At 46.7% G+C, this 25,572-nt stretch overlaps 1 protein-coding gene across 2 annotated transcripts in view; it reads right to left on the reverse strand.

Annotated features, from left to right (window-relative positions):
* CACNA2D3 (calcium voltage-gated channel auxiliary subunit alpha2delta 3) overlaps positions 1–25,572 on the reverse strand; it is a 771,963-nt gene that overhangs the window by 471,611 nt on the left and 274,780 nt on the right. For both annotated transcript variants that reach the window (XM_077776662.1, XM_077776663.1), the window contains exons 8-9: positions 23,724–23,813; positions 15,176–15,289 (exon numbers count right to left, since the gene is read on the reverse strand). In XM_077776662.1, the coding sequence (XP_077632788.1) occupies positions 15,176–15,289; positions 23,724–23,813 (204 nt within the window). The remainder of the gene's footprint in view (positions 1–15,175; positions 15,290–23,723; positions 23,814–25,572) is intronic.

Below are 25,572 nucleotides of genomic sequence, written 5' to 3' on the forward strand. Positions count from 1 at the left end.
TTCACCCCTTCCCCCTGATGTCTGAGGACCCACTCTCCGTCCCTAGTTTTAGACAACTGTCACTGGATATTATCTTTTAAAGGGGCCCTTCCCATTGTTTGTAATGAGAAGAGCTCATAACAGGCCATTTCCTAAGCCCAGAAGAAGAGAAAGGATCCGTATTTTTAGGAGAGTTGAGATAATTATTCTATGGGGAGAAAACACATTTCAGTAAGTATCTCTCTTTGGCTCATACAGAGATCCTTTCGTTTGGACTCTGAACTGGAACACGCTTCTTAGATATTCTGAAACCATCATTTTTGCCTCTGGCCGTTGAGGCACAGACACAAATCAGGTGAAAGCAAAATTAAAATGATCCAAATATTAAAAGCCTTAAAGTTTCTATGAATTCTAAGAAACATTCATGGAACCAAGAATCAGGGAGTGACAAAAGTTCAGGCTTCTGACCCAAAAGGCACCAGACTCTTGCCCCAGGTAGGTTAACCCTGTCTGAACCAGAGGGCACTGTGGAAGTCTGTTCCAGGGCCTGATGTGGCCCTGGCAGGCTTCATGGATGGTGGGCTAATCCTCCCTATCCACCTCACCTTCATTTGTTTGTTCCAGCATGATTTTCACATGGGCCTCTTGCTTTATGATGTACGAGTGTACGAGGCAGCAGTCTTCCCACCGGGTAGTGAGCATGCAGCTCATACCAGCCTTCCCAAAGAGGCCCCACTGGTCAGCACCATCAGCTATTTTAATCTAGGTAGGAATCCCAGGGGAGTGAAGAGTGCAGCACAGAATCTACAATAAGATTATGAAACAGTGAACAATGAACCAAAGTCAACTTTGCTGTGATGTGGAGAGGGAGGGAAGGGCATTTTGGAAGGTGAGCTGAGAGCAGGGCCCATGGTGCAGCCTGCAGTGACCAAACATATTCAGTAAGCCCCACAGAGCTCCTCCCTCAGTAATTTTTATGGAAATGATTAAGGTAAGGGTAGCCAGGCAGGAACCAGGTCGATGGCCAAAACCATATGGCAGTGGGAGCCTCAGGTTTTATTCCCAGATGTTTGAAGAGGGAATACAAAGGTCACCCTATGGAGAATAGTGGATTTCCCAAAATTTACTGGAAAAAGGAATTTCATTTATGAGGAATAAGGGTGATTTCTTTACCAATAATGTTAGCTGAAAAGCAAAGGGCTTCTCTATGATAAAGACTCAGCAAAATGAAAACAAGTATGAGCTACCAAGGGGTACAGGGCTCAGAGTCAGGCTGGAGTTTGATACCCTTTCTGTTGGGCTATTGTGATCGAGTTAGAAGGTCGTCAGACCTCTGTGCACATGGCGTTTAAAACTCAAAGCAGTTGAGGATTCATAAGGGGGATGCAGAAACCTCGTCTTTTTTTTTTTTTAATGTTTATTTATTTTGAGAGAGAAGAGAGACAGAGTGCAAGCAGGGAACGGGCAGAGAGAGAGGGAGACACAGAATCTGAAGCAGGCTCCAGTTTCCTGACACCTGGAACACACAGATCCTGACATGGGGGCTAGAACCCACGCGCAGTGAGATCATGACCTGAGCTGACATCAGATACGCCCCCAGAAACCTCATCTTGACCTAAATCTTGTTCTTTCTTCCCTTCCACAAATGGTTACTGAGTACTATGCATACAGTACCATGTCTAGTACTAAGCTGTAGTACTAGAAAAGTACTAAAAGTGGAGAAGGAAACAGGAGCCAATCGTGTGTCTACTGTAGAGATGCTGATTACAGAAATAATGACACCAATCATCAATCAGCACTGCATTTAGTGCTGCCAAGACGTTCAAGGTGCTGGAAACTCGCTACCCTGGACGCCTTTCAACAGGTCCCTGGCCACCTTCAGCCTTCCCAGAGAAGCTCCTGGGAAGTCCTCAGGAGGCTTCTGTGCTCCCTTGGTCCACCTTAGGGCCTCAGACCAGACAGGGGGGGCTGGCGAGCAGGTTAAAGGTAAGGTTTTGGAGCAGAGTGGCTTAACCTGCTCTGAAGTCAGTTTTGTCACTTATAAAAGGGTCTTACTATAAATATCTATACCATAAAGGTGCTCTCAGGATCAAATGAGTTGATACTTGCAAAGCACTCAGCAAAGTGCTGCACCAGCACCGGCTCCTTCCTTCTGGGAAGGCTTCCTGAGCACACGTGTGTGCCGGGCACTGCTCTGGTCACTTGGAGCATGGTGAGGGACCAAACAGATGCAGCACCCTGCTCTCGTACGGTCATGTTTCTAGTGGATGGGACACCAGGCACAATTTGCTTCCTTGTGATATTTATATGGTATGCTATGGACCCAAAATGCAGTAACCAAGATTACCGGTGGTAAGGGACAGGGATAACATTAAATCGGAGCGTCAAGGTAGGTCTCGTTGAAAACGCGGTGTCTGGGCAAGGACTTGAAGAAAGTGAGGAGTGAGCCAACTGGAAATCGAGGGGCAAAGCATCCCGGGCAGAGAGAACAGCAAGTGCTGATGTCCTAAGGTGACCGTGTGCCCGGTGCGGCCAAAAGCAGTGGGCTGTGCAGAGGGCATGAGGGGACAGCAGTCAAGAGGAGGCTGGGCTGAATGGGCACCGCTCTCTCTTGGGACATCAGCTGAACCTCAGCATGGTGTGGGGAGCCAGCCAGGTTTGGGGGGTAAATTTTGCCCTGAGTTTTGGCAAAATCAGCCTCCAGTTTTTAAAGTTATGGCTGCTATGTGGAGAAGAGGCTGTGGAGCCTTCCGATGAAGCCAGTCTACAGGAAGCTTGGGATGAAATGTGATCTGAGCGAAATTTAAGCGCAGGTATCAGAGCAACAGGGGCTGGAAAAGCACAGTTGGCTTCTAGACCTGCGGGCACCTGACCCCTGGCACAGCAGGGTGCACCTTTTTAGACAGTAGGGGTGTGCTCTGCCCTCCTCTCAGTCCCGCGAAGCACCCCCTCCAGCCCAATCTAGGAAGGAAATGGAAAGTGGGCAACAGCTCACCTCACCTGGTGAGGTGGAGAACATACAAGACGGGCTTGGTCTGAGTGAGGCTCTCCCAGACGGCCAGACGGCAGCTCCCACTAGCAGAGGCATGGTGCCTCTGCTTGAGGATACCTCTGTGGACTCGGCCAGACTAGCTTGCAACCCAAGGTCCCCCATAAGCAGGCTGTAGTGAGGCTTCTTGCCAAACTATCTGTGGGAGGGTGGGGGTGTTTTAGCCAAGGAGGTCAGGAAATGGATACAGGCTCCTTAAGAGAACTAAGCACTTCTGAACCCACTCCATGAGCCACATGTATTCTGGAACCTGCTGTGCCAGGTTTGCATCCTCCTCCCTCACTGCAAGGCTGGCTGCCTGAGGACGTTTGCTCCAAAGACACACCTGCAGAGCCTGGCCCACACTCCTGCAGACCACAGTCTCTTCTCTATCACTGGCATTTGCCGGGCATCGCGGCCTGCTCAACAACCCTGCCCGGGCGGTGTGGTTTCTGCACTACCCCCTCCCCCTCCCTAGATGAGAATACTAAGTGTGAGATTCAGTCACTTGCCCAAAGTCACCCCACTCACAAACAGTAAAGCCTTAACCACCACTCTAGGAAATGGAGAACTAATACAAAAGTAACACTACTTTTCAAATCTCCTTTTTACGTGTCATTAATACAGACAGGCTGCTCGCCTGAAGTGAGGAACATTAGCTATAACGTAGACTAACTCATTAATGACTGTGAATGACCAAATAAGTCTCAATACATTTTTCTGCATGCCAGAAGTTTACTTCTGTGTATACGTTTATTCATGAAACTGGTGAAAGGAAAGGCTTAAAATGTTTTTTTAAATGCGTCTGAATACTTTAATCTTCTTACAAGTCAACCAAGACACAACATAAGATTAATCCATATTCAGGGATAAAAATGTACTTTCTATTTTCCACATGTGAAAACCAATTGCTGCACCATCTTGGATTCACTCAGTACAACTACATTTTAACTACAGCAGAGGATTTTCACCGTACGAGTAATTGTCAATCATGGCGACAACGATTAGAGTACAGCATCGTGCCCCCGCCTACTCCATGCCCAGCCCTGATCTTGCTGACACATTATTTTGTTTCATTTTTTTTAGATTTTTTAATGTTTTTTTTTTTATTTATTTCTGAGCGAGAGAGAGAATGAGCAGGGGAGGGTCAGAGAGAGAGGGAGACACAGAATCCAAAGCAGGCTCGAGGCTCTGAGCTAGCCATCAGCACAGAGCCTGACATGGGACTCGAACCCATGAACCATGAGATCATGACCTGAGCTGAAGTCGGATGCTTAACCGACTGAGCCACCCAGGTGCCCCTCATCTCGTTTTGTTCTGAACAACACTGCAAGGTGTGCATAATTAACCCCGATATACAGATGAGAGGGACAGATCTGTCGGCACCCAGACGCCACTCTCTTCCCAGCAGCACGGCTTCCTTCCTCTTGCCCACTCCCCAAGAGCCCTACTCAATAGACCAAGAGGAATAAAACCCAGGAAATAAGAACTTGACGTGTCATTAGCCTGCAAACAATGCTGAACTCATTCAGCAAGTTTCCAGTTATTGCTGGGTGTGCCTCAACACCAAATCCACATGGCTTAGTGAGGCGGGGGTTGGGGCTCTGCAAACCACTTCTGCTTTGCCAGCTGTGTCTGGCCAGCCTCTGCCCGAAGGGCCAGCAGGGGGAGGCTGCAAGGATGGGGGAAGGATGTGGGACTCGTTCCCTCCTGTTTGGTTCCCGTTGGCTTCAGGTTCCCAGCGCCATGGCTCCAGCAAGGCTCCTTGAGGGACAGCTCATTCCAGGAGCAGCGAAAGCAGCTGGCTGATAGTTTTCCTAACACTCCCCAAATCAGAGACCCCAGCACCCATTCCTCAAAACCCTTACCCTCCTCCAACAAGCGTGCCCTTCTCAGGGCTCTGTGTGCCTGTCCCCCAAGTCCTCCCTGCCCGGCTTCTTTTNAGAGAGAGGGAGTCACAGACTCTGAAACAGGCTCCAGGCTCTGAGCTGGCAGTCAGCACAGAGCCTGACGCGCGGCTCGAACCCACGAACCGTGAGATCATGACCTAAGCGAAAGTCGGACACTTAACTGACTAAGCCACCCAGGCGCCCCCTCCCTGCCCGGCTTCTAAGCCTTCCCCTCTCCTGCTTGCCCCACCAGGTGTGGGGGAGCATCTGTTGCCTGACGTTACTACTTCCATGACACCCTACACTTCTCTTTTTGCCCTTTGTGGTCAACAATTCTTAACATTAAATTCTCTCTGCTAAAATAACTGGCAGGCTTCTGTCCTTGACTAGACCTGCCCGATCCACTGGGAACACAACGGTGTTGAGTGGCACTTCTCAGCATGCTCCAGTGTGGACAGTTTTCACCCGCTGAGCCACAGAGGGATCCTAAGACCCTCCTGACTCACAAAGTGTGGTCTGTGAGCCGCCTACCAAAATGTCAATTCTAGGGCTGCCCCTGCAGAGAGTGGGACCCCGGAAACATTATTTTGCAAGTGCTCCCAACCACAAAACCCTCTGGGCACACAGGTGTGGAGACAGTCTGACATGGGTCAGGATCAAAGACCCCTGGTCTCATAGCTGTGCACTCTGGGAAAGTGACTTAATCTCTCTGAGCCTGGGCTCCCTCACGTATAAGATATGAATGGTACTAGGAGTGTCTGTCCATAGAGCAGAGATGAGAATAAAATGAGCTTGGGGCACCTAGTGAAGCGTCCGACTTTTGGCTCAGGTCATGATCCCACAGTCTGTGAGTTTGAGCCCTGCGTCAGGCTCTGTGCTGACAACTCAGAGCCTGGAGCCTGTTTCAGATTCTGTCTCTCTCTCTCTATGTCCTTCCCCAGCTCACACTCTGTCCCAAAAATAAATAAACATTAAAAAAAAAAAAAAGAATAAAATGAGTAGAGGAAGCATTTGACTCTGGGCCTAGCATGGGGATGTGGGGGGACTGGGGGGGGGGCAGGAAGGAATGCACACTGTCCTCTACCTGCTTTGTGAAGACAGCAGTGCCCAGGTGGAGGCCAAGGCCCCAGCACTGAGGCTGGGAAGATGAACAGCAGTCATAGCTGCAGGGATGGTGCTCATGAGGCTGCCTGAGCCCCTGACATTAAGTGATTTTTCAGTGGCTGGCAGCAGCCATGCATCAGCGGGCCTCGTTCCCGGCTTGTCTCGTCATGTTCTCGCCGGAGCCACACGATCTCTAATACCAGCAGAAGTAATTAAAAATAAACCGGGACACAGCCAACCATTTCAACCCTCCCTTCAGCGGCAAGGAGGGCCCACGTGAGCTCTTCCCGCAGAGACTGAAAATGCCTTTTCCTGTCATACCGTTGACTGACCATGAGAAATGAATGTTCCTGCTATTTTCCTAAGACAGCTTCAGGATTTATCACCCTTGAAAAAATACAGCAGCGACACACACTGACCCAAAACTTTCAGACCAAGATGTGACTTGAGGCAGGGAAGGAGGGAAAGATGGAGGGAGGAAGTAGACAGAGAAATGTAAACCCCCCCCCCCCCCAACTGAGCCTTGAAATAAAGCCACTGAGACACACAGGGGCATCTTGGAACATTCAAAGGAAATGAAAAGAAAAAAAAAAGTCTACTACCTGGCTATTACCTGCTGTCCTCCCCCATCCCCTGCTGAAATCAGTTGTGATGAGCAGTCAATACCAAACAAAACTGCATACCTAGCCAGGTCCATGCCTCGTGCACCGGTTCCCCATATGGTAGTCAGACAGCACTTTGGAAAATAGCTCACATCTTTCCCCTATTCAAAAGTCTTCTGTGGCTCCCCACTGCCCTTGGATCATAATCAAAACTCTGTACTGTGCCCACTGAAGCCTGGAGAGCAAACACCTGCCTGTCCCTCCCACTTCCCCATGGCACTGCCCCCAAGCCCACCAGGCTTCAGGTACCTGCTCTTCATCCAGTTCCTCATGCACACCCAGCTTTTCCTTTGCAGGGCCCGTGGAAATACTGTTCCCTCCACCTTTCCCTACCTGGCTCCTCACACGTGCTCTGTGCAGGGAGACCTCCCTTGGCCACCCCATTCTCTATCTCAGGCTATTGTGTGTCTCCTTCAGAAAATGCATCATGGATTCTAACAACTGGTCTTTTCACTGGTTTGTTATCTGTGATCTGTTATCTGCTCTCTAGGGTCTACCTGGAGCTTGATGTCATGTCAGTCCCTGCTCCTGGGCTCTGGGACAAGGGCCTGGGACATGGTGGGCTATCAGTACAAATCTGTTGAATGAATGAATCACCACGCTGCCCCCCACCCTATGGCTACTCCTTTCCCTTTACTGTCTTTGCCAACAGCCTCTGCCACCCTTAAGCCCTCACATTAATCTGGCTCTATGACATGAGGGACAGAGCCAGAGTGCAGGTGGAGTGGGGACAGGAGGAGCACCTTGAGACCCCTTCCTCTACAAGCAGTATGACCCAAACTCCTTCCCCAGTTGCTACATTTTGAGTAAATTTCTTCTCCTGACCAGCTCAAGGGAAGGCAAAGAAAGAACTTTGTAAAATCATTGGAAAGTCAGAAAGGGAAACAATGTAGCTTAGGGAAAAAAAAGGAAGAACAAAAAATGCCTGAGACTATTTCAGAGCCAGGTTCTTAAAAGGATAAGACCTGACTCAGGTCAGGAACTCTGCTCTCCAGAATGGCACATGTTTGTGGCAAGATGAGGAGGGAGGGGTACCAGAGCTTTCCAAACCACCCCAGAGCCAATAGGATAGGCCTAAGCCTTCCAGAAACTCCTCGAGGCCCCTAAGATATGGCTGGGTTAAGGCTTCAGCTTCCAAATTATGCCAAGGGAGGGAGGCCTGGGGCAAAACACCCAAGGGTTCTCCTTCTTGGGGACCTTTGTGAGCCCAGGTCAAAGGACAGTGACTTCTAATAGTCTTTCCAAAAGAACTCCAAAGCCAGACCCCCAAACCATTCTGTGACCAAGAGCTTCCCTTGGACCCCAGACTCGGAGCCTTTCTGCACCGCCCTCCATGCCATCCCCACAGGCCACCAAGGATCCTCAATGGGCCCTGAGCCCCGGTCATCTCTCTGCTGCTACTGTCCTCGCCTTGGTTCTGGATGTCATTGTTAATAGAGCACACAGCACACATGGCTGAAATAGCATTCACCTTTGAAATTCTTTACAAAGAGGAAAATCATTTCCTTTCACCCAGAAAGCTTCGTCCTGAGGCCACACACCTGCCATCTGCTTCTTCTCTGCCTGTAGCCCCAGCAGGTGGTTCTGTGATCCCTAAACCTCAGAGATTCTGCACATCACTCCCCCTATACTTGGGGTTGGGGAAGACAGGGAAATAAACTTATTTTCTGGGTGACATGTGTGGTAAGGACAGCTATTCCTGGGACCTACAGTCATTTTGTTTTGCTTTTCCCCTCAAAATGTCTGCATTCTGGTTCAGGGTTGAGACTCAGAGTTCGATGCTGGGTTGACAGTCCACCAAATGCTAGTCGTGGAACCCAGAATTAGTTGGGTAGCCTCAGTCTCCTCCTTTGTATAAGGGATACAACAGTATTCGCCTCTTGGGTTTCCATGTGAATTAAATACATGTGCAGCATTTAGAACGGTGCCTGGCGCTTCACATTTGGTGAGAATTAGTTCTCGTTAGTTTTGTTTATACATTTCAGCACAGGAAACCAGCTAAGGGCATTCTCTTATTGTGGGAGAGGCAGGCCCAGAGAAGCATACAGAGCATCCTAATGTTGCCTGCACTTCTCATCACAGACCCAAGTGAAGGTCAGAATGCTCAGGAATGTCTAATGGGCAAAGAAGGGTCACTGCCCCTCATGCACACCCAGGAAGGGTTTCTCCACTTCACCTACAGCAGAAGTAAGATGAAACATGGTCTGTTACATGGCGGCTGCAGCCAAATGTCCCTCCAGGGGTATATCACAAAGCAAATAGAGCGATTAGCTCCTAAGCAGGTCGATTTTGACAGGGATTTCAGGGATCCCGTTTTATTTGGATTTGAGGAGTCTGGCTTTGTGGATCTCAGCAAAGAGGGAACATGATTCTCTCCAGGGTGTTGCCACTGTTACTCAAGTGGCATGAAAGCTGTGACACTCTCTGGGCCCCTGTCACCACCATTACGGGGTTCAAGGGGAGGTTAAGTCTGAATGTATGGAGGTTTCACATGCTGGGCACTGGGTCCAGCTCCAGGCTGTGTGCCTGCAGCTCATTCCCCTTCTGAATGGCCCCATCACTGTGTCCCGTACTCTAGCCCTGTGGCAGCACTGACAGAAAACGGGAAAAACAGAAACTATGCAGGACAGGAAAGTAGAAAGCACAGCTCCAAGCACAGGAGAGACCCCACAGCACAGAAAGTGGTATTTGCAATCCAGGCTTCCCCCCACCTCGCAACTGATTATGCAGCTCCTAGAGTTATTCAAGTGGGAAAAAGCCATCGAAAGGAAGGGAAACGCCACCATGACCGTCTTCTGTTGGTCAGCCCATGCATGGGTTTCAATGGCATTTCAATGACTTTTAACAGCACACTTATTGATTTCCTTAGATCATGGGTTGGCAAATATACTCTTAAAGGGCTAGACAGGTCTCCTTATAGGGCTAGCTTCTTTAAATTACTTACCTGCCATTTTCTTACCTATTCACTCTGTCTTACTCATCAGGGAAGGTAATGATAAATCATTCCATGACCACCTTCTTCTTCTTCTTCTTCTTCTTCTTCTTCTTTTAGTTCACTTGGAACTATATAGGTGGCAAGTATGACCATTATTCTAATTTAAATGTAGGCAGCTTTATTTCTTGAGCAGATCATAGAATGAGTCCCTTCCATGTTGAAGAATTCATATTTTATTCCAAGTATGTAAGAGCTGCTGTTTAGCTGCTAACCAATGGATATTAGGCAAAAGTAAATGGCACCCAATAAATGAATAAATACCTCCTCATTTCTGCTCTCAGAAATAAAATGCTGGCAAGGGACACATTACATGGACAATCATGACGCTGTCTTCAGACTCAGTTAAATCACCAATAACACATTTCTTCTTCCAACTCATTCTAAAATGTTTTATTAAGCAGTTGCCTTGAGCAAGGCCCTGGTTGTGACAGCTACAAGTGCCCTTCTAGCCTGCTCCCCACTTCCTTCTGCTTTCCCTTCTGGAAACCCAACTGCCATATCTGAATTAAGTACAAGCTACTGCACTGAGGGAAGTGGCCTCACAGCATGTCCCTGGAGGACTAGCCCCACATGCAGAGGGAAGCCTTCCGGAGGAGAACCGAGACCCCAGCCAAGCTCCCAGCTTCACGCAGCTTCAGCGGTGGCTCTATTTAACACCATGGGGAGCAGAGTTATCGTCTGGTTATAACACCCACAGAATTGCAAGAAATAATACATTGTTACTTTAAGCCCTTAAGTTTGGGGATATTTTACAGTATTGCTATGACTTTCTTTCCTTTTCCCCTTCTCCTCACCTCTTCTGTTAGTTCTCTATTGCTGCATAACATGTTACTGCAAACTTAGTTGCTTAAATAAACACACATTTGCAACGCTGCAGTTTCTTTGGGTCAGGAGTCTCGGCACAGTTTAGCTGGGTCTTCTGTTCATGGTCGCATAAGGCTGCAGTTAAGGTACTGACTGGGCAGAGTTTTCATCTGGAGGCTCACCTGGGGAAGAATTCTGCCTCTAAGCTCATTCAAACCGTTGGCAGGATTTATGTCCTTGTGGCCATAAGACTGTGGGCCTAGTTTTTTGCTGGCTGTTGGCTGGAAGATGTCCTCAGGTCCCGGAGGGTGTCCTCAGCTCCTTGCCAATGGGCTTTTACAAAAACTACTTATTTTATCAAACTGCCTAGGAGAGTCTCTGCCCTCAGGGAGTGTCCGTTCGCTCTTTAAAGATCTTCTGTTAAGTAAGGTTTACCCACAATACCCTTTTTGACTAACTCAAACCAACTGACTTGAGACCTTGATTACATCTACAAAATTCCCCTCACTTTCTTATATCCTATTGGTTAGAATGAAGTCACAGGGCCCACTCACACTCAAGGTGAGGAGATTATACAGGGGGTAAACACCTGGAGGCGGGAATCATGAGACCACCCTAGGGTCTCTATGTCACATTTCTCATCAGGGCTGGGACATGGTGCATGGTGGTGGCATTGTTCAGAGATACAGAATCTGTCCCGAAGGACTCACCAAACCAATGAAGATGAAAGGTAGCCCTAGAAGTAATTATAGTGCTGGACATGAATCTATAGTTCCCTAACAACAATCCTGAGGGAGTCTGAAGTTTAGGACGCAAGCAAAGAAAAGATGGCCTCTGGCTAGAAGAGAAGAGGGAAAGCTCGGGGCAAACCCAAGACAAAAGAGCAAAGCCCCAGAAGCCGGAGAATATAAGCCACACCTGGGAAAAGGCAAGTACCTGTTAGTCTGGAACTGCACACCTGCGGGCATGTAACACACAGGACTGAAGGGCTTGAAGGAGATGACAGAATGGGGAGGTCATAGCCAATGGCTATGCATCTGCCACCTGAGAGGGCAGCCATTTCTCAGCTCCAGGATTATTATTATTTTTTTTTCCATATGAGAAGGTTGGATCCAAAGTGCCAAGTATACCCCTTTATGAAAGAAACTAAAGCTTTAAAATTTTATATAGTCTCTCCAAATTATTTTACATATTTTAAAGAAGAGAATATTTTAAAGTTTATTTATGTATTGAGAGAGAGAGAGAGAGAGAGCGAGCAAGCAGGAGCAGAGAAAGGGCAGAGAGAGGGGAGGAGAAAATGCCAAGTAGGCTCCACACTACCGCTGTGGGCTCAAACTCACAAACTGCGAGATCATGACCTGCGATGAAATCAAGAGTCTGGTGCTTAGCCACCAGGTGCCCCAAACTCTGCAGATTGATTGATTGACTGATTTTTATTTTTTTATTTTGTATTTTTATTTTATTTATTTAAGAGAGACAGACAGACAAACAGACAGAGTGTGAGTAGGGGAGGGACAGACAGAGAAGGAGACACAGAATTCCAAGCCGACTCCAGGCTCTGAGCTGTTCAGCACAGAGCCCAATGCAGGGCTTGAACTTGTGAACTGTGAGATCATAACCTGAGGTGAAGTCAGATGCTTAGCCGACTGAGCCACCCAGGCAGCCCCTCCAGATTTTTAATGACAATCAGGAGTCAGCAATTTTTTAAACAAAGTATGAGCTGAGAAACACATACCTGTGCACTGGATTTGCCCAAGGGAGCAGGTGCTTGTAAAGTAAGCAGAGGGAACAAAAGTAGCCCAGCCCACACCAGAACCAAACGCTGTTCCTCAGGTTGTTTCCTATTGTAGTTGCTCCCCAAGTGTGCAGCATCCACGTCACCTGGGAACTTGCAAGGAAGGCATGTTCCCAGGCCCCAGCCAGCCCTACTGGATCAGAAGCTCCTAGCATGAGGTAAGCACTGGGTATTGGAATCAGTCCTTCAGATGATTCTCATGTTCCCTCAAGTTTGAGAACCACTGTCTTATGGGGATCACCTTTAGCCTTAAGATCATTTTCCTCTCTCCTCGACCCATTTCCTGTTTATACAGTCTTGAAGATTGTCACTACAGCATGACACAGCCCTCTGCTAAATATCTCATGTTCAGAATAACAGAGAGAGATGACTGCTTAAACACTGCACATCTCCTTGCTTTAACACAATGCTAACTCACACTGGGATCCATGCAGACCTACCACCCTCAACTTCACAGACAAGTCATCAGGAAAAGAATGTGTATGTGTATGTGTATGTATATGAATGCCATAAAACTCTCCAGAAGGAGCAGGAGGGATGGGATCCTGCTATGAACTTCTAATCACAGAAAAAGATTCTCTTGAGGCACCTGAGTGGGTCGGTTGGCTCAGCGTCTAACTCTTGATTTGGGCTCAGGTCATGATCTCCCAGTTCCTGAGACTGAGCCCCGAGTCAGGCTCTGCGCTAACAGTGCTGAGCCTGCTTGGGATTCTCTCTCTCCCTCTCTCTCTCTCTCTGCCTCTCCTCCACTCACACGTGCTCGCATGTCCACTCTAATAAATAAATAAAATATTTTTTTTTAAAAAGAAGACTCTCTTGCTACAAAAGTCAAATCTGCATCTGCCTGATAATACTTTATAAGTTGATGAAGCTCTTCTATGTAATGTTGAAATTTCTAGGAATCTAGTTTCACTTAATCCCAAAAAGCACCTGGTTGAAAGTCAGTATTGTACCTTTGGCAAGATCTGGTGAAATCTGTGTTTTGTCTGAAGAACTGTGACTTGGAAGCCCTCATCCTATTCCTCTCCCTACAAATAAGGACTAGACATTTAAATACCAATATTACTGGGCAACTGCTCTCCATCAAGTATCACCAAGTGGGAGGGATTCAGAGAATTCAGCATGTAAGACTCGTCTGATAGCACATTCAGTCTTAATGAAGCTGCTAATGAAAAGGCCCTCTCTCTTTCTTATGTATGATGGTCCTAAACAAGTCAAAATATCCTTCAACATGCTATGACATGTCAGGGCATCTGCAAATATTCTACATGACTGCAAAATGTCCCTGGCCCTACCCACATTTACTAGTGCTGTGACCTCCCACCCTACCAGGCCCCTCGGTCACTGAGCCACACCTGAGGACTGTGCATTAGATACTGGCCGTGTGCCTGGCATCACGCTGTGTGCTCCAGAAGTGCACGTGCATCCAGCATGTTCCTCCCTTCACATGATGTACATCTATCCAGGAATTACCTCTAGCCTCTACCTGTCCCCGGAAACCATCGCCTGAAATCCTACATCTAAAATCACCTTGTCCAACGGTGAGCCGCCATCTTCTTTGAGGGCTGGGTTCTAAGGCAGTGCTTATTGTGGGAGCTACAACCAGCCACATTTTTCTCTGGGCATCCTTGAAGCCATGCCAGAGTCCCACATTCTGTGAGGAAGCCTCCATGGCTAACTTTTCCTCTAGCTTCAGAAGTGATGGCTGTTTCTAAGGCTGAGCACCAGAAGAAGAAGTTGGCATCCACTTAGGGATCATGTTGTTCAAAACGTACGTATCTTTAAAAAGCAGATACACACTTGGTGAGGTGAGGTATCAGTGTTATCAGATAAATGTGGGAGCCAAGAATGACTAAGGGAACATGGAGTGACATGTCATGCTCCCCCAATGGTACATGCTCCCTGGATACAGCTAAAGACACAGATGTCATTAGTCTTCTCTTTCTTTTTGCCAAGTGTTATGGTTAGTTCAATTCCAGGAAATTAAATATACAAAATAGATAAAGTATGGCAGACTTGGTCTGAGTCGTCTCACGCACTTAGAGTAATGCCACTGGCTGCTAATGGGACAGGACAGCGCCTCTGTGATACCCCTGGGTAACACCCTCTCTGACTGGCCTTTTTCCTGTGAAAATCCCACCATTCCGGTGTGACAGAGATGACCAACTGCTAACCTGCTGACTGGTGCCCACTAGAGGAACTATTAAAAACATGGATTACCACACCACATCCTTAGACATTTTGATTCTGTAGGTATGGGATAGAGTACAAGTGTCCAGAATTTAAAAGCTCTCCCCAGGGAATTCAAACTGGCTAATAGCTTGAGGAATCTCTGGATTTAGGCACTCAGAGACACCAAAAATGTTAATATCCATCATCGATACCCTAACATATGGGTTCAGCAAATAAATAAATGTCAACTTGGAATGCAAAAAAGGAATTAGAATAGAGAACAAGCTTTGACATGGGTGGGTAACAGTCCTGGGAGATGGAGAGAAGCTTCTGGGTGGTAAGGAAGGTAATGAGGGTGGTGAAGGAGGAACCAGAGAAACACAGAAACATCCAAGAGAGGACTAGGTGGCCACCATGGCCAACTTCACCATCTGTAGACGCCGGACTCACCAAGCGGCTGTGGCTCCACGGAAAACAGAAGTGCTGCCCAATATGGATGAAGCACGCTTCTCAATGAATCTTTCAACTGAACACATTGACCATCTTTCTCTCCTCCCAAAGGTTTTATTTTGAAAACAAGCAAAGCCATAATATTTGGTTTGGGCAACCAAAAACTACAAGCCTGAGAAACAGTAGGTCATTATGAGATTAAGTCTCGATGGGGCACCTATCCCTGGACAAGCTGGGGGTTACAGCACTTCACGGACTCTCCGTGGACCGTGCTGCATGGCATCACCGTCAACTTACCTTCCGATCTGGCCAATTGTACTTCGCAAAGATAGTATCATAGGTGTCCACTGCCCCGTCTGTGATGAGCATGATGGCCTGGCTGCAGATGCTTCCTTGCCCGGTGTGGTTGAACTGCAGGAAGACATAGATTCAGACTTAAAAACACACCAGACAGTTCTGTACATCTGTGAGACATCAGGGGCATGAGGGCTTGTGCTTGGAAAGCCTCTCAAAACAAGAGCTCATTCTGCTTCACCAAAACACAACCTACACCATAAGCTTCTCCCCATGCGTTCACCATATTTGCTTTGACAAACTGAAACTCAGTCCAGACTGCAGAGGGGATTTCTGAAAAACACAGGGCGGGAAGTGAGGTGATACAAGCCCCAAAGGCATTGGCACAGTCACCCTTTGGGAGCACATTATATGGGCAGCAGGATATGTGGCAGGCAACATCTCTTAAATCTAAATGAGTCTTGTTTGATGGGTACAGACTGCACTATATAATAAAATCAAGGAGGTTTTGGGTACATAGAGAATAAAGTCAAGAACATGCCAATTCATACTAGAAGCCTAGGCACCCTTTTTTAGGGTTTGTTTTAAATGTGTACAGGTGCCTGGGTGGCTCGGTGAGCATCCAACTTCAGCTCAGGTCATGATCTCACGGTTTGTGAGTTTGAGCCCCACATCGGGCTCTGTGCTGACAGCTCAGAGCCTGAAGCCTGCTTCAGATTCTGTGTCTCCCTCTCTCTCTGCTCCTCCCCTGCTCATGCTCTTTCTCACTTTCTCAAAAATAAATAAACTTAAACAAACCTTTATGTGTTTGTTAACATGTAACATTACATGTTAGTTTATTACATATCTATTTTGTCACATACTAGTTTATTAACATATTATGCATAGCAGACTGAAATTCCAAGATCATGCCCACTGGTGTGCAAGACCCTAAATTTCTTCAACTTTCAGTTTTAGTATTATAAAAGCTCCCAGTCTCTGTGAGTGGAGATAGGGTGATCAGGCTGGTTACCAGAGCCTATTGTCCTTCCCTTGAATCAGGGTTAAAAAACTCCCTTAATGAATGCTGTTAATGCTACAATTCAAAGCAATACATGTCCTTTAAATACCCTAAAATTCCATGACAATGCCGAAGCATGAAAACATACAAAAAGTCATTAACTTTCAGTAGTGAAAACTCCCACCATAAGAGTTGGTGAAGTGTATTCATTAATTCTAAGATTATTTACTAGTGCCCACAGAGAGCTGGGGATAAAACATATAAAAATCCCCTCCTTTGTGTAATTTATATTCTATGTGGAGAGACATATAAAAACAAAGTAAAAAGTAAATTTTGTTATGTGTCGTGTGATCACAGCAATGCTAAGAAACAGAAAAAGATAAAAGAAAGCAAAACATGGGGATAGGAAATGGGGAGGGTGCAAATTTAGAAAAAATAGGGAAGACCTCACCAAGATGGTGACGTATGAGTAACACCTATGGGGGGGAATACCTCAGAGAGGGCAAAGAGCATGTGCAAAGGCACTGAGTGGGCATGTTTGAGCTGTTGACCATGACACTGGGGAAGGATGGAACTCTTCTTAGATTTGCTGCTGGTTCCTAGTGAACCGGAGAGCTAATAAAACATTCAAATTGAATGTTTAATGTCTAGTCTCTGTGCACTTAGAATTCTCCTGTGGAGACTGAAGTTATGACTAGAGAAAACTATAACTAGCTGGATGAATAATGGATAGAAGGATGAATGGAAGGACAGATGGATGGATGGATGGATGGATGGATGGAAGGAAGGATAGAGAAGGGGAAGGATGGGTGGGTGGAGGGATGGATGGTAGAATGATAGATGAATGGATAGATGGATATATGTATGGAGGGAGGGAGAGAGGGATAGAAGGATGGGTAGAGGGATGGATGGTTAGAAGGATGGATGGATAGATGGAGTGTTGGAGGGTTGGAGATGGATAGATGGATGGATAGAAGGATGGAGGGAGGGATGGATGGACAGATTGAAGGAAGGAAAGGAGAGAGGGAAAAGGGAGGGAAGGAAAGAGAGAAGGAAGGAAGGAAGGAAGGAAGGAAGGAAGGAAGGAAGGAAGGAAGGAAAGAAAGAGGGAGGTAAAAAGAGAAGAAAGGGGGAGGAGAAGGAGAAAGGAAAGATGGACAGAAGGAATTTCTTGGGGCCATACTGTGACAGAGCAAAGCTACCTTTAACTTGCATGGACTGCCATAGTATAGTAAAAAGCACTTAATCCAATCCCAGCACCACAAGCTGTGTGCCTGCGGTAAGTTCTCATTTCAGAGTATCCTTTTCTTCATTTATAAAATGAGACTACCATGCTTACATGGTTGTTACAACATAGGTTAAATGTTCATTATATGCCAGGCGAAAAGTATTAACTTACTTAATCTTGACTAGCTTCTGAGAGAGGTACTATCATTATCACCACTTTATAGGTGAGGAAATTGAGGCACAGAGAGATGAGTTAAATTGCCCAAGGTCACACAGCTACCATCTGTAATGGCCAGGATATAAATCCAGGCAGTCCAGCTCCAGAATCTACTCCCAGATTCAGTCTACTCTATGGCCTCCCAGTAAAGAGATGAAGGTCCTTGTGTAGATGGGAGATACATGGTAGGGCCCTAAAACCACTCATTTCCTTCACCTGCTTCCTCTCTCCACTCTTTCCAGAATTCTAGGGTCACATGACAGTCATCAGGTCCTCCACTCTGAGAGTGCGTGAGTGCTCCTCAAATTTTGTGCCTTAGGCTCACTTTAGTCCTGGCCCTGGCAGCCACTGCTGCAACTCAGACTGGACCAGTGTCCTTGAATGAATGAGCATACATGGCCCATGATGGAATATCATAGAAATTCTTAGGTAACTACTATTACTTGGGAACTAAAGCCATCACACATAACTGCAGTTCTACTGTCTGTTTCAATATAACTTACTATTCCAGAAACCTCTTGCTCAGGAAGATAAAAATTGCAAATAACTTTATTGCTTATTTTAGGAACATCTTGAAAGGCCCATCAGTTCTTCAGTAGAAACTGTCACAGGACAATTTATACCCTAAGACTCTTGGAAAAAACCCTAACCCCAAAATCTTCTCTCTGCTGCACCCCCCAATCCTAGACTAGAACATTAGGATTCTCACTGAGTCTCAACCAAGCCTCTTCCTTCTCCTCCACTCTCAATGACCAACATCCAACCAGACTTCATAGTCTCCAGTACATGACTTTGTCCCTTCCACTCTGAGACTTTACTAAGATTCTATGGTCATAGTGCATTATCTTCCTTACTGCAGTAAGAGGAAACACCTCTGCAGTCTTGTCCTACCAACAGGTTGTTCTGGAAATATTCTGGGCAACCTGCATTCAACATAGTCTTCAGATCACTGAGTAAAGCTGGCAGTGGGCCACTGAATAAAGGTGATCCACGTGTCAGTTCAAAGAGGTTGCAAAAGGGGAAAAAAATCAAGATACCCTGGGCCTGTTGTTGTTCATGCAACTCATTCGAAAACATCCTGGAAAAACTCCCAAACAAAAGGCAAGGAAGAGTGGGAAATGAAGATATCTGAATGATGCAGACTAGAAGAGGGGCTGCCCTGAGCTGTTTATTTAAAAACATCACTTTCTTCTCTGGCTGAGCCCCTGGTATTCTCTGCAGCAATCTGCAGTTGGAGAATTTTGAAGAATGCAATTAACTTCAAATGCTTTGATGAGTAATATCTCTTCTCTGCATATTTGTCTAGAACTTTTTTTTTTGAATAGCGGGAGTGATGAAAGTGTTTTCCATAATAATAACAATGACAAGGGCCTGATGAGAAACTACAATTAGCTCAGTGATTCATCAGTTAGCAGCGAAAATTTCAATGCATCCTGACATTTAGAGCATTTGGTTGTGATTAACAGCCTTTGAAATGTCACCGAATTTTATTTAATTGGCTAAGAAAAATTTTTAAAAGTTAATCACTGCAAAGATCATATTCATCGCCAAAAAAGATAATTGCGGGTGTCACATGACAAGGTAGATGCTAACTACTGTTGCAAACTGGCTCTGTGTTCTTACAGAAACTAATGAATGCAGCCGAGATCAATAGCTGGAAGGGTCTTAGAAGTTTATTTGAATGCTCCTTTCAAAGTCCTTTGTACAACAACTGCAAGCCTTCAAGTCACCGGAGCAAATACTGACACTAAAATGCAGGTAATTGCAAAACAGAATTAACTTCATCTAGTTACAGTAACCTCTGAACCACTCTGAGCCCGGCTATAATCACAATTCCAATGGTGTGTGTGGGTGTGCATGTGTGAGGGAGAGAGACGGACACAGAGACACAAACACACACAGAATGTGTGTCTGTGTAGTTGAGAAATACCTCTTTACTCCTATTGGCTGGCAAAGGCGGGCACAGTACACAGAAGAGAATTATATCACTTAAAGGTCATATAGATGAAGTGGAAAATAGTGAAAGCTTCATTTTCATGGGAGATTAACCATCTCTGTGTTTTTCAAAATGCTGGCTATTTAAAAGTCCAGTGGCAAGAGACAGGATGGAAATGTTTCTCTCTAGGAGATAAACGTGTGCTCAAAACATTGGGCCAACCGTCAATCAGGGATATTTTGTAACATTTCTGGTCCTTCCATTTCTTGCTATCCAGAGTTTACACGGGACGCATTAGGTTTTCTGCCTGGCCAGGCCCCAGATGGTTTTTACAGGTGAAAGCAGAGCAGAGATGTTTGTGGACAGTTTCCCTGGTTCAATAACACTTCTGTCACCATGTGTTGGTGATTTCTCTGGACCTGAGAGGTGCTGGGAAGTTAATAGACCCTGTTGGAGTATACAAACATATTATGCCTGAAGGTGTGCTTGGTGAGCTGTGACTTATACAAGATTCTAACCCTGAGATTCTCACATGATATAAGGAGTTCTTGAGTCAACACATTTGAGTACTAGCATAAATGCATTTTTAAAAGGTCTGTTCCCTGCAGGACTGAAGACCTTGAACATGCACAGGTGTGTTGTGAGTCTCTGGTACAAGAGAATGACATCTCCCCACCTCGACAACACCTGTGGTAGAGCATCCTGGCAGACCAGCATCGGCTGGGCATGCAGTGGGCAACACTGGCTTGGAAGTGTCTGGGAACAAAACTGGTAAGTGGACTGGATGGGAAGAGAGAAGTACCAGGGCAAGGGAAAGCAGAGACAGGAAGACAAAGGGAAGAAGACATTCCCAAGGACTTGGGCACAAAATAGGACCAAAGCATCAAGAGCTCCAGCAGGCTCTAGAAGCCACAGGCAGCCAGGCAGGAGTTGAGGCTGCCCAGTAACTCCATCGTCATTGAGATGACACTTCCCAGCCACCCCAGCCCTGCTGAAAGGGAGGACAGTACTGCTTCTTTGTGCTGAATCCTCAACCCCAGTCCACCAGGGCTCGCTTCGTACGATGTGCACAGCAGTACAGGGTCCCACACTTAGCGTCACACTCTGCTGTCGCTCTTAGGTTCTTAATGACTTCTGAACATTTTCATTTTTCATTTTTTCTGAGTATTTTCTTTTTGCACTGGGCTTCACAAGTTATGGGGCCAGTTATGGGTCTATTCCTATCCCCATTTTACAGAAGATAATAAAGGTGGGGCTAAGCAGAGTTTCCGCAAGTCCTCACAGCAGGCTCTGACCAAGTCTACCTGACTCCAGAGGCCACGAACTTCACATGACAAGCATTCTCTAACTCTTGCTCTTGCTCCTTTACCACTTCTGCCAAAGAGTCAGAAAACAGAAATTCATAGAAGGGCACATTTCCAAACAAGGCACTCACAAGCTCGGAGTGCCTCCCTCTGCTCTAGACCCTAGACTTTTGAGATAAAAAGAGAACCAATTTTATAATTGTGACAAATCCTTTCAATCTGACTTTCAAGAAAGGGCCTGCCGCAGATGCAGAGCTGGCATCTCCAAGCCCTGAGTCAGTGCCTATCCAGGGTTCAAATCAGAACTTAAAGAAGTAGCTTGGCCCTCTGCTCTGACCACCTACATTAGTAAATTATTAATAAGCTGTTAACAGGGCTGCGCTGTCCCAAACCCTGAGTCTTACACAGATGTGAATGACCTGCAGCCAGCAGCCTCATGCAGCCAGGTAGAAGGGAAGAGCCGCAGGTTATGATGTGGCACTTCCCCTCCTTATTTTCCCCTCCTCTGCAGTCTCAACACAGGCTCAGGACCGAAATCTAAATGGCCTTCTGTGTACCAGTCGATATTATTGGTAAAAGAGAGTCTAGAATTAGGGCTTGAGAGGCTAGTGTAGCCGAGTAAGAAAACCTTCCGTTCTGGAGCTGGGCACAACTGATCACCAGGACGAGCCGTTTGATGCCGGGTGGGTGCTCATCTGCAAACCAACACCTGGGGCCCCACAGGGTTGCCTGAAGACTCGGTACAGTTGGGTCTCCGGGCCCCTAGCTGGTCACTCAGCTCCTGCAACAGCTCAGCGTAACTGCTGCTCCATTCAGTGCCTGTTTGCACTCAGTTCCGTCCCGCACCTTTCCCCTACATTCCATACTTTCCCTACTCCCCAAGAGTTTGGATGAGGCTCATGCAGAGGAGAACACTAGAGGATGAAGGGGAAGAGCCAAAGCTTTCCTAAGCCACTTCTCCTTTTCTTCTGATTTGGGGGCCTGGGCACTTTCTGGCAATGGCTGCATCTCTCCCAAGGTACCAGCGGCCACAAGACAGGACTCTCCCCTCCCCCAACCTCCGTGACTGTGGCTTTTCCCAGGCAGCCCCTCCATGGCCCCACTTCCATCTGGATGGACACTGGGAGGAGGCCCCAATGGCATCCCTCACTCCTGTTTTCCCTCCTAGAGAGGAGCTGCTTCCTGCTGCTGCTCATCTGAGGATCATTTCACTCTCTGGTTTCTGAGCTTTTCCATCCCCTATGCAACCAATTCCCTGAAGTATATCCCTGCTGTCTAAAACACCTAGAGTGACTGCTATTTTTCTACTTCTTAACATCTTAACCTATCTCCTGTGTCCAAGCCACCAGTATGTGTCACCCAGATAATTTAATGGCCTCCCTGATATTGCCTTTGTTTCTCAATACAGTAGCCAGAGAAATACTGCTAAAACTCAAGTAGGTCATGCCATTCTTTGCTCAGACTTCAGGGACTTTCCATCCCACACAGAACAAGAGCCAAAGTCCCCACCAGGGTCTGGAGGACTCCATGGGGTCTGGCCACTGCTACCTCCATGATCTCATTCCCTGGTGCACTCTCTCTCTCCTGCTCTGCTCCTCACACTGGTCTCTTAGGGTAACTATGCCAAACACCTCTGCCTCAGGGCCTTTGTTCTCCCTCCTCTTGCTGGCAACTTCTGAAGTGACTATTCTCTCACTTCCTTATAGCCTCTACTCTAACCAAGGTCACCTAATCAGAGAGATCATTCCTGACCTCACTGTATAGAGCAGCAAGTCCATACTATGCCGGCACAATGGGGCTCTCTGTAGGACTAGGCACTTCATCTGTCTTTTCCCATTAGATCTGGGGTCAGCAAACTTCTTCTGTGAAGGGCCACACAGTAAATATTTTAGATTTTACGGACCATATGGTCTCTATGGCAAGTAATCAACTCTGCCACTATAATGCAAAAATAGCCATAGAAGATACATAATCAGGTGGGCATGAAGCAGTATCTACAAAATGAAGATGCAGGCTGGATTTGACTCATGGGCCATATTTTCCCAACCTTTGCACTGGTCCATTAAGGCAAACACTTTGCGTAGTCTATTCTCTGGTGCATTCCCAGTGTCTGACGTTAAAAAAACATACAACACATACGAGTTACGTAAATGATACAGAACCTGCATTGACAAAGATTGCCATTATTTTCCCACTACTCTTTCAGAGTAATAAGAATACAAAAGTCACATGTTCTTAACACATTTGGATTGGAGGGGCGGAATCACCAGCCCAACACTCCCCAAAGTTTTTCATGGAGGGTTAACAGGTGCTACTTGAAATACTGATTCTTGTTCCAAAAAGTGAGGGATAGTTAAGAGGCATTCCTTCCTGTAGTACTTACTGGAACCTTGATTATGCAGCTGTGTATTGGGAATCTCCAAGGGGCTGGAAGAAAGGCAAGAATAGGTATGGCACTCCCTAAGCATACGGCACAGTAACACTCCCTAAGTGGTGTTCTGCGGAACATCGTCACAAGCAGGGATTCAGTATGAAACACAATGAGGAATGAGTCTATTCGATGGAGAAGCTGAAAGTTTCTGAGGCAAAATCTGCACTTGAAAGGATATAAGTGTTGGCGGTTTCAGAGCCAACAAACATGGTGGGTGAGTGCCCTGATCAGAGGGCACTATACACTCTGCCCAGCCTTGTTGGCTGGACGTGGTTCCCCAGAGGACCCAAACAGCCACCCTCACCCTCCTACCCGGTGCCTATGGATGCAGCTCAGTGCCAGCAGAGGCTAACAATAATGCTGGTCCATGACCAAAACAAACAAACAAACAAACATATATTCTGGACAAAGGAAAGGCAATCAAAGAGGAGCTTACATCACTGAGAATGTTGAAGGCCTCATTCAGAGCTATATCCAGCATTCCAATTCCTTTGGCAAACAGTTTGTCCAGATGCTCCCTGAAGTGCTGAAATGACAAAGTAGAACATTCATTAGTGTCTGCATGGTACGTGAAATGCCAACCTCGGGTAAACAGGTGCACACAAAGACCAGTGCGTCTCACACCAAAATGGTCACAATGTGTTTTTTTTTTTCCCTCGGAATTCAAAACATAAGAACGTATTCAATATAAAATTTACCCTCCATATGCATTTTTACCTTTGATCCCATTCTAAGGAAAAATTCATTTAGTTCTGGTGAAAAGTACTTAATTTATCTAAAACTCTTACTTTCCTTTCCAGTTTCATCTCCCATGACTCACTCTATACTCTTCTACCCTCAATGTTTCCACTCCTGATCACTCCTGAGACCGTGGCAATGCTCTCCTCCACCGCGAAGCCACTCTCCATCCATGTCCTGGCCCTCCCGCCACACTTTGTCCCAGCTACTTTTGGGACCTCACCCTCTTCCCGCCTAGGAAACTTTCCTAGATGCCCCCTTCTCTGAGATTGCCTTAAAATGCTTCCTCAAGGGGGTGCTTGGGTGGTTCAGTCAGTTAAGTATCTGACTTCGGCTCAGGTCACAATCTCATGGCTCGTGGGTTCAAGCCCTACATTGGGTTCTGTGCTGAGAGCTAAGAGCCTGGAGCCTGCTTCAGGTTCTGTGTCTTCCTCTCTCTCTGCTTCCTCTGCTTGCACTCTCTCTCAAAAAATAAACATTAAAAAATTTTTAAAAAGAATGCTTCCTTAGGATCCCATGTTGCACCCCATGCTCAGATATACCTTGCACCTTAGCACTCCAGGTATGTAACTGCCCGGTTAGATTCTGCCCCCACTCAAGACGATGGTATTCCTGAGTCCAGGCATGTCTGGTGGCCTACTCTATCTGCCATGACGACCACATATCTGATATACAAAAGGTGCTCAAACCATCTCCGAAGAGCAAGAATAAAGACTGGGTTACCAGGTAAGAACTGTGGTTATGGCAAGGGAGGCACTGGCTAGAAATCAGAATGGCTTCAAGGAATTCACAAAAATGGAACGAGCATCTTCAGAAACATCCCCAAGGCCCATCTGGCTATGTTGGATCCACAGAAACCCAGCATCAGCTGGAGAGTAAAGGGGCAGAAGGAAGTAAGTCTAGAGCCTGTTATGTTTCTGCTTCTCAACAAAGAGGCAAGACCAGGTCCAGGCACGTGCCCAGGGACATATGAGCTTGTGGCAAGTCCACTGACCCAAAGCCAGTGTCCACAGTGGCATAGCTGCCTGGCATTATTTTCCAATTGACCTATTCCAAAACCACTGTTGTTCTGCTGAAATGAATTGCTTTCTCCCCAAAGGCATCCACACCCTTGTCTGGTGTGGAGAAACTGGATGGAGGAGTCACCAGGAAGGGAGAGGGGTGGGAAGGGTGTGCTCATGGAAAATGTTGACTGGTGATTTCCTGGCTGAGGAATGGCTTTCTTTCTCTTCCATGCCCTGGACCCATCAATGCCCCAAGCATTCTATCAGCATTCAGATAGTGATATCCACTCATCATGTGTCTGCCTGAGGACCCCAAAACTGATCACAAAATAAGTATAGATCACAGATTGGGGCTCCTGGGTGGCTTAGTCGGTTAAGCGTCCGACTTTCGATTAGGTCATGATCTCACGGTTCGTAGGTTTGAGCCCCGTGTCGGGCTCTGTGCTGACTGCCAGCTCAGAGCCTGGAGCCTGTTTCAGTCTGTGACTCCCTCTGTCTCTGACCCTCCCCTGCTCACGCTCTGTCTCTCTCTCTCTCTCCTAG

The sequence above is a fragment of the Crocuta crocuta genome, unplaced genomic scaffold (assembly GCF_008692635.1).
Source record: "Crocuta crocuta isolate KB4526 unplaced genomic scaffold, BGI_CrCroc_1.0 scaffold87, whole genome shotgun sequence".
Lineage (NCBI taxonomy): Eukaryota > Metazoa > Chordata > Mammalia > Carnivora > Hyaenidae > Crocuta > Crocuta crocuta.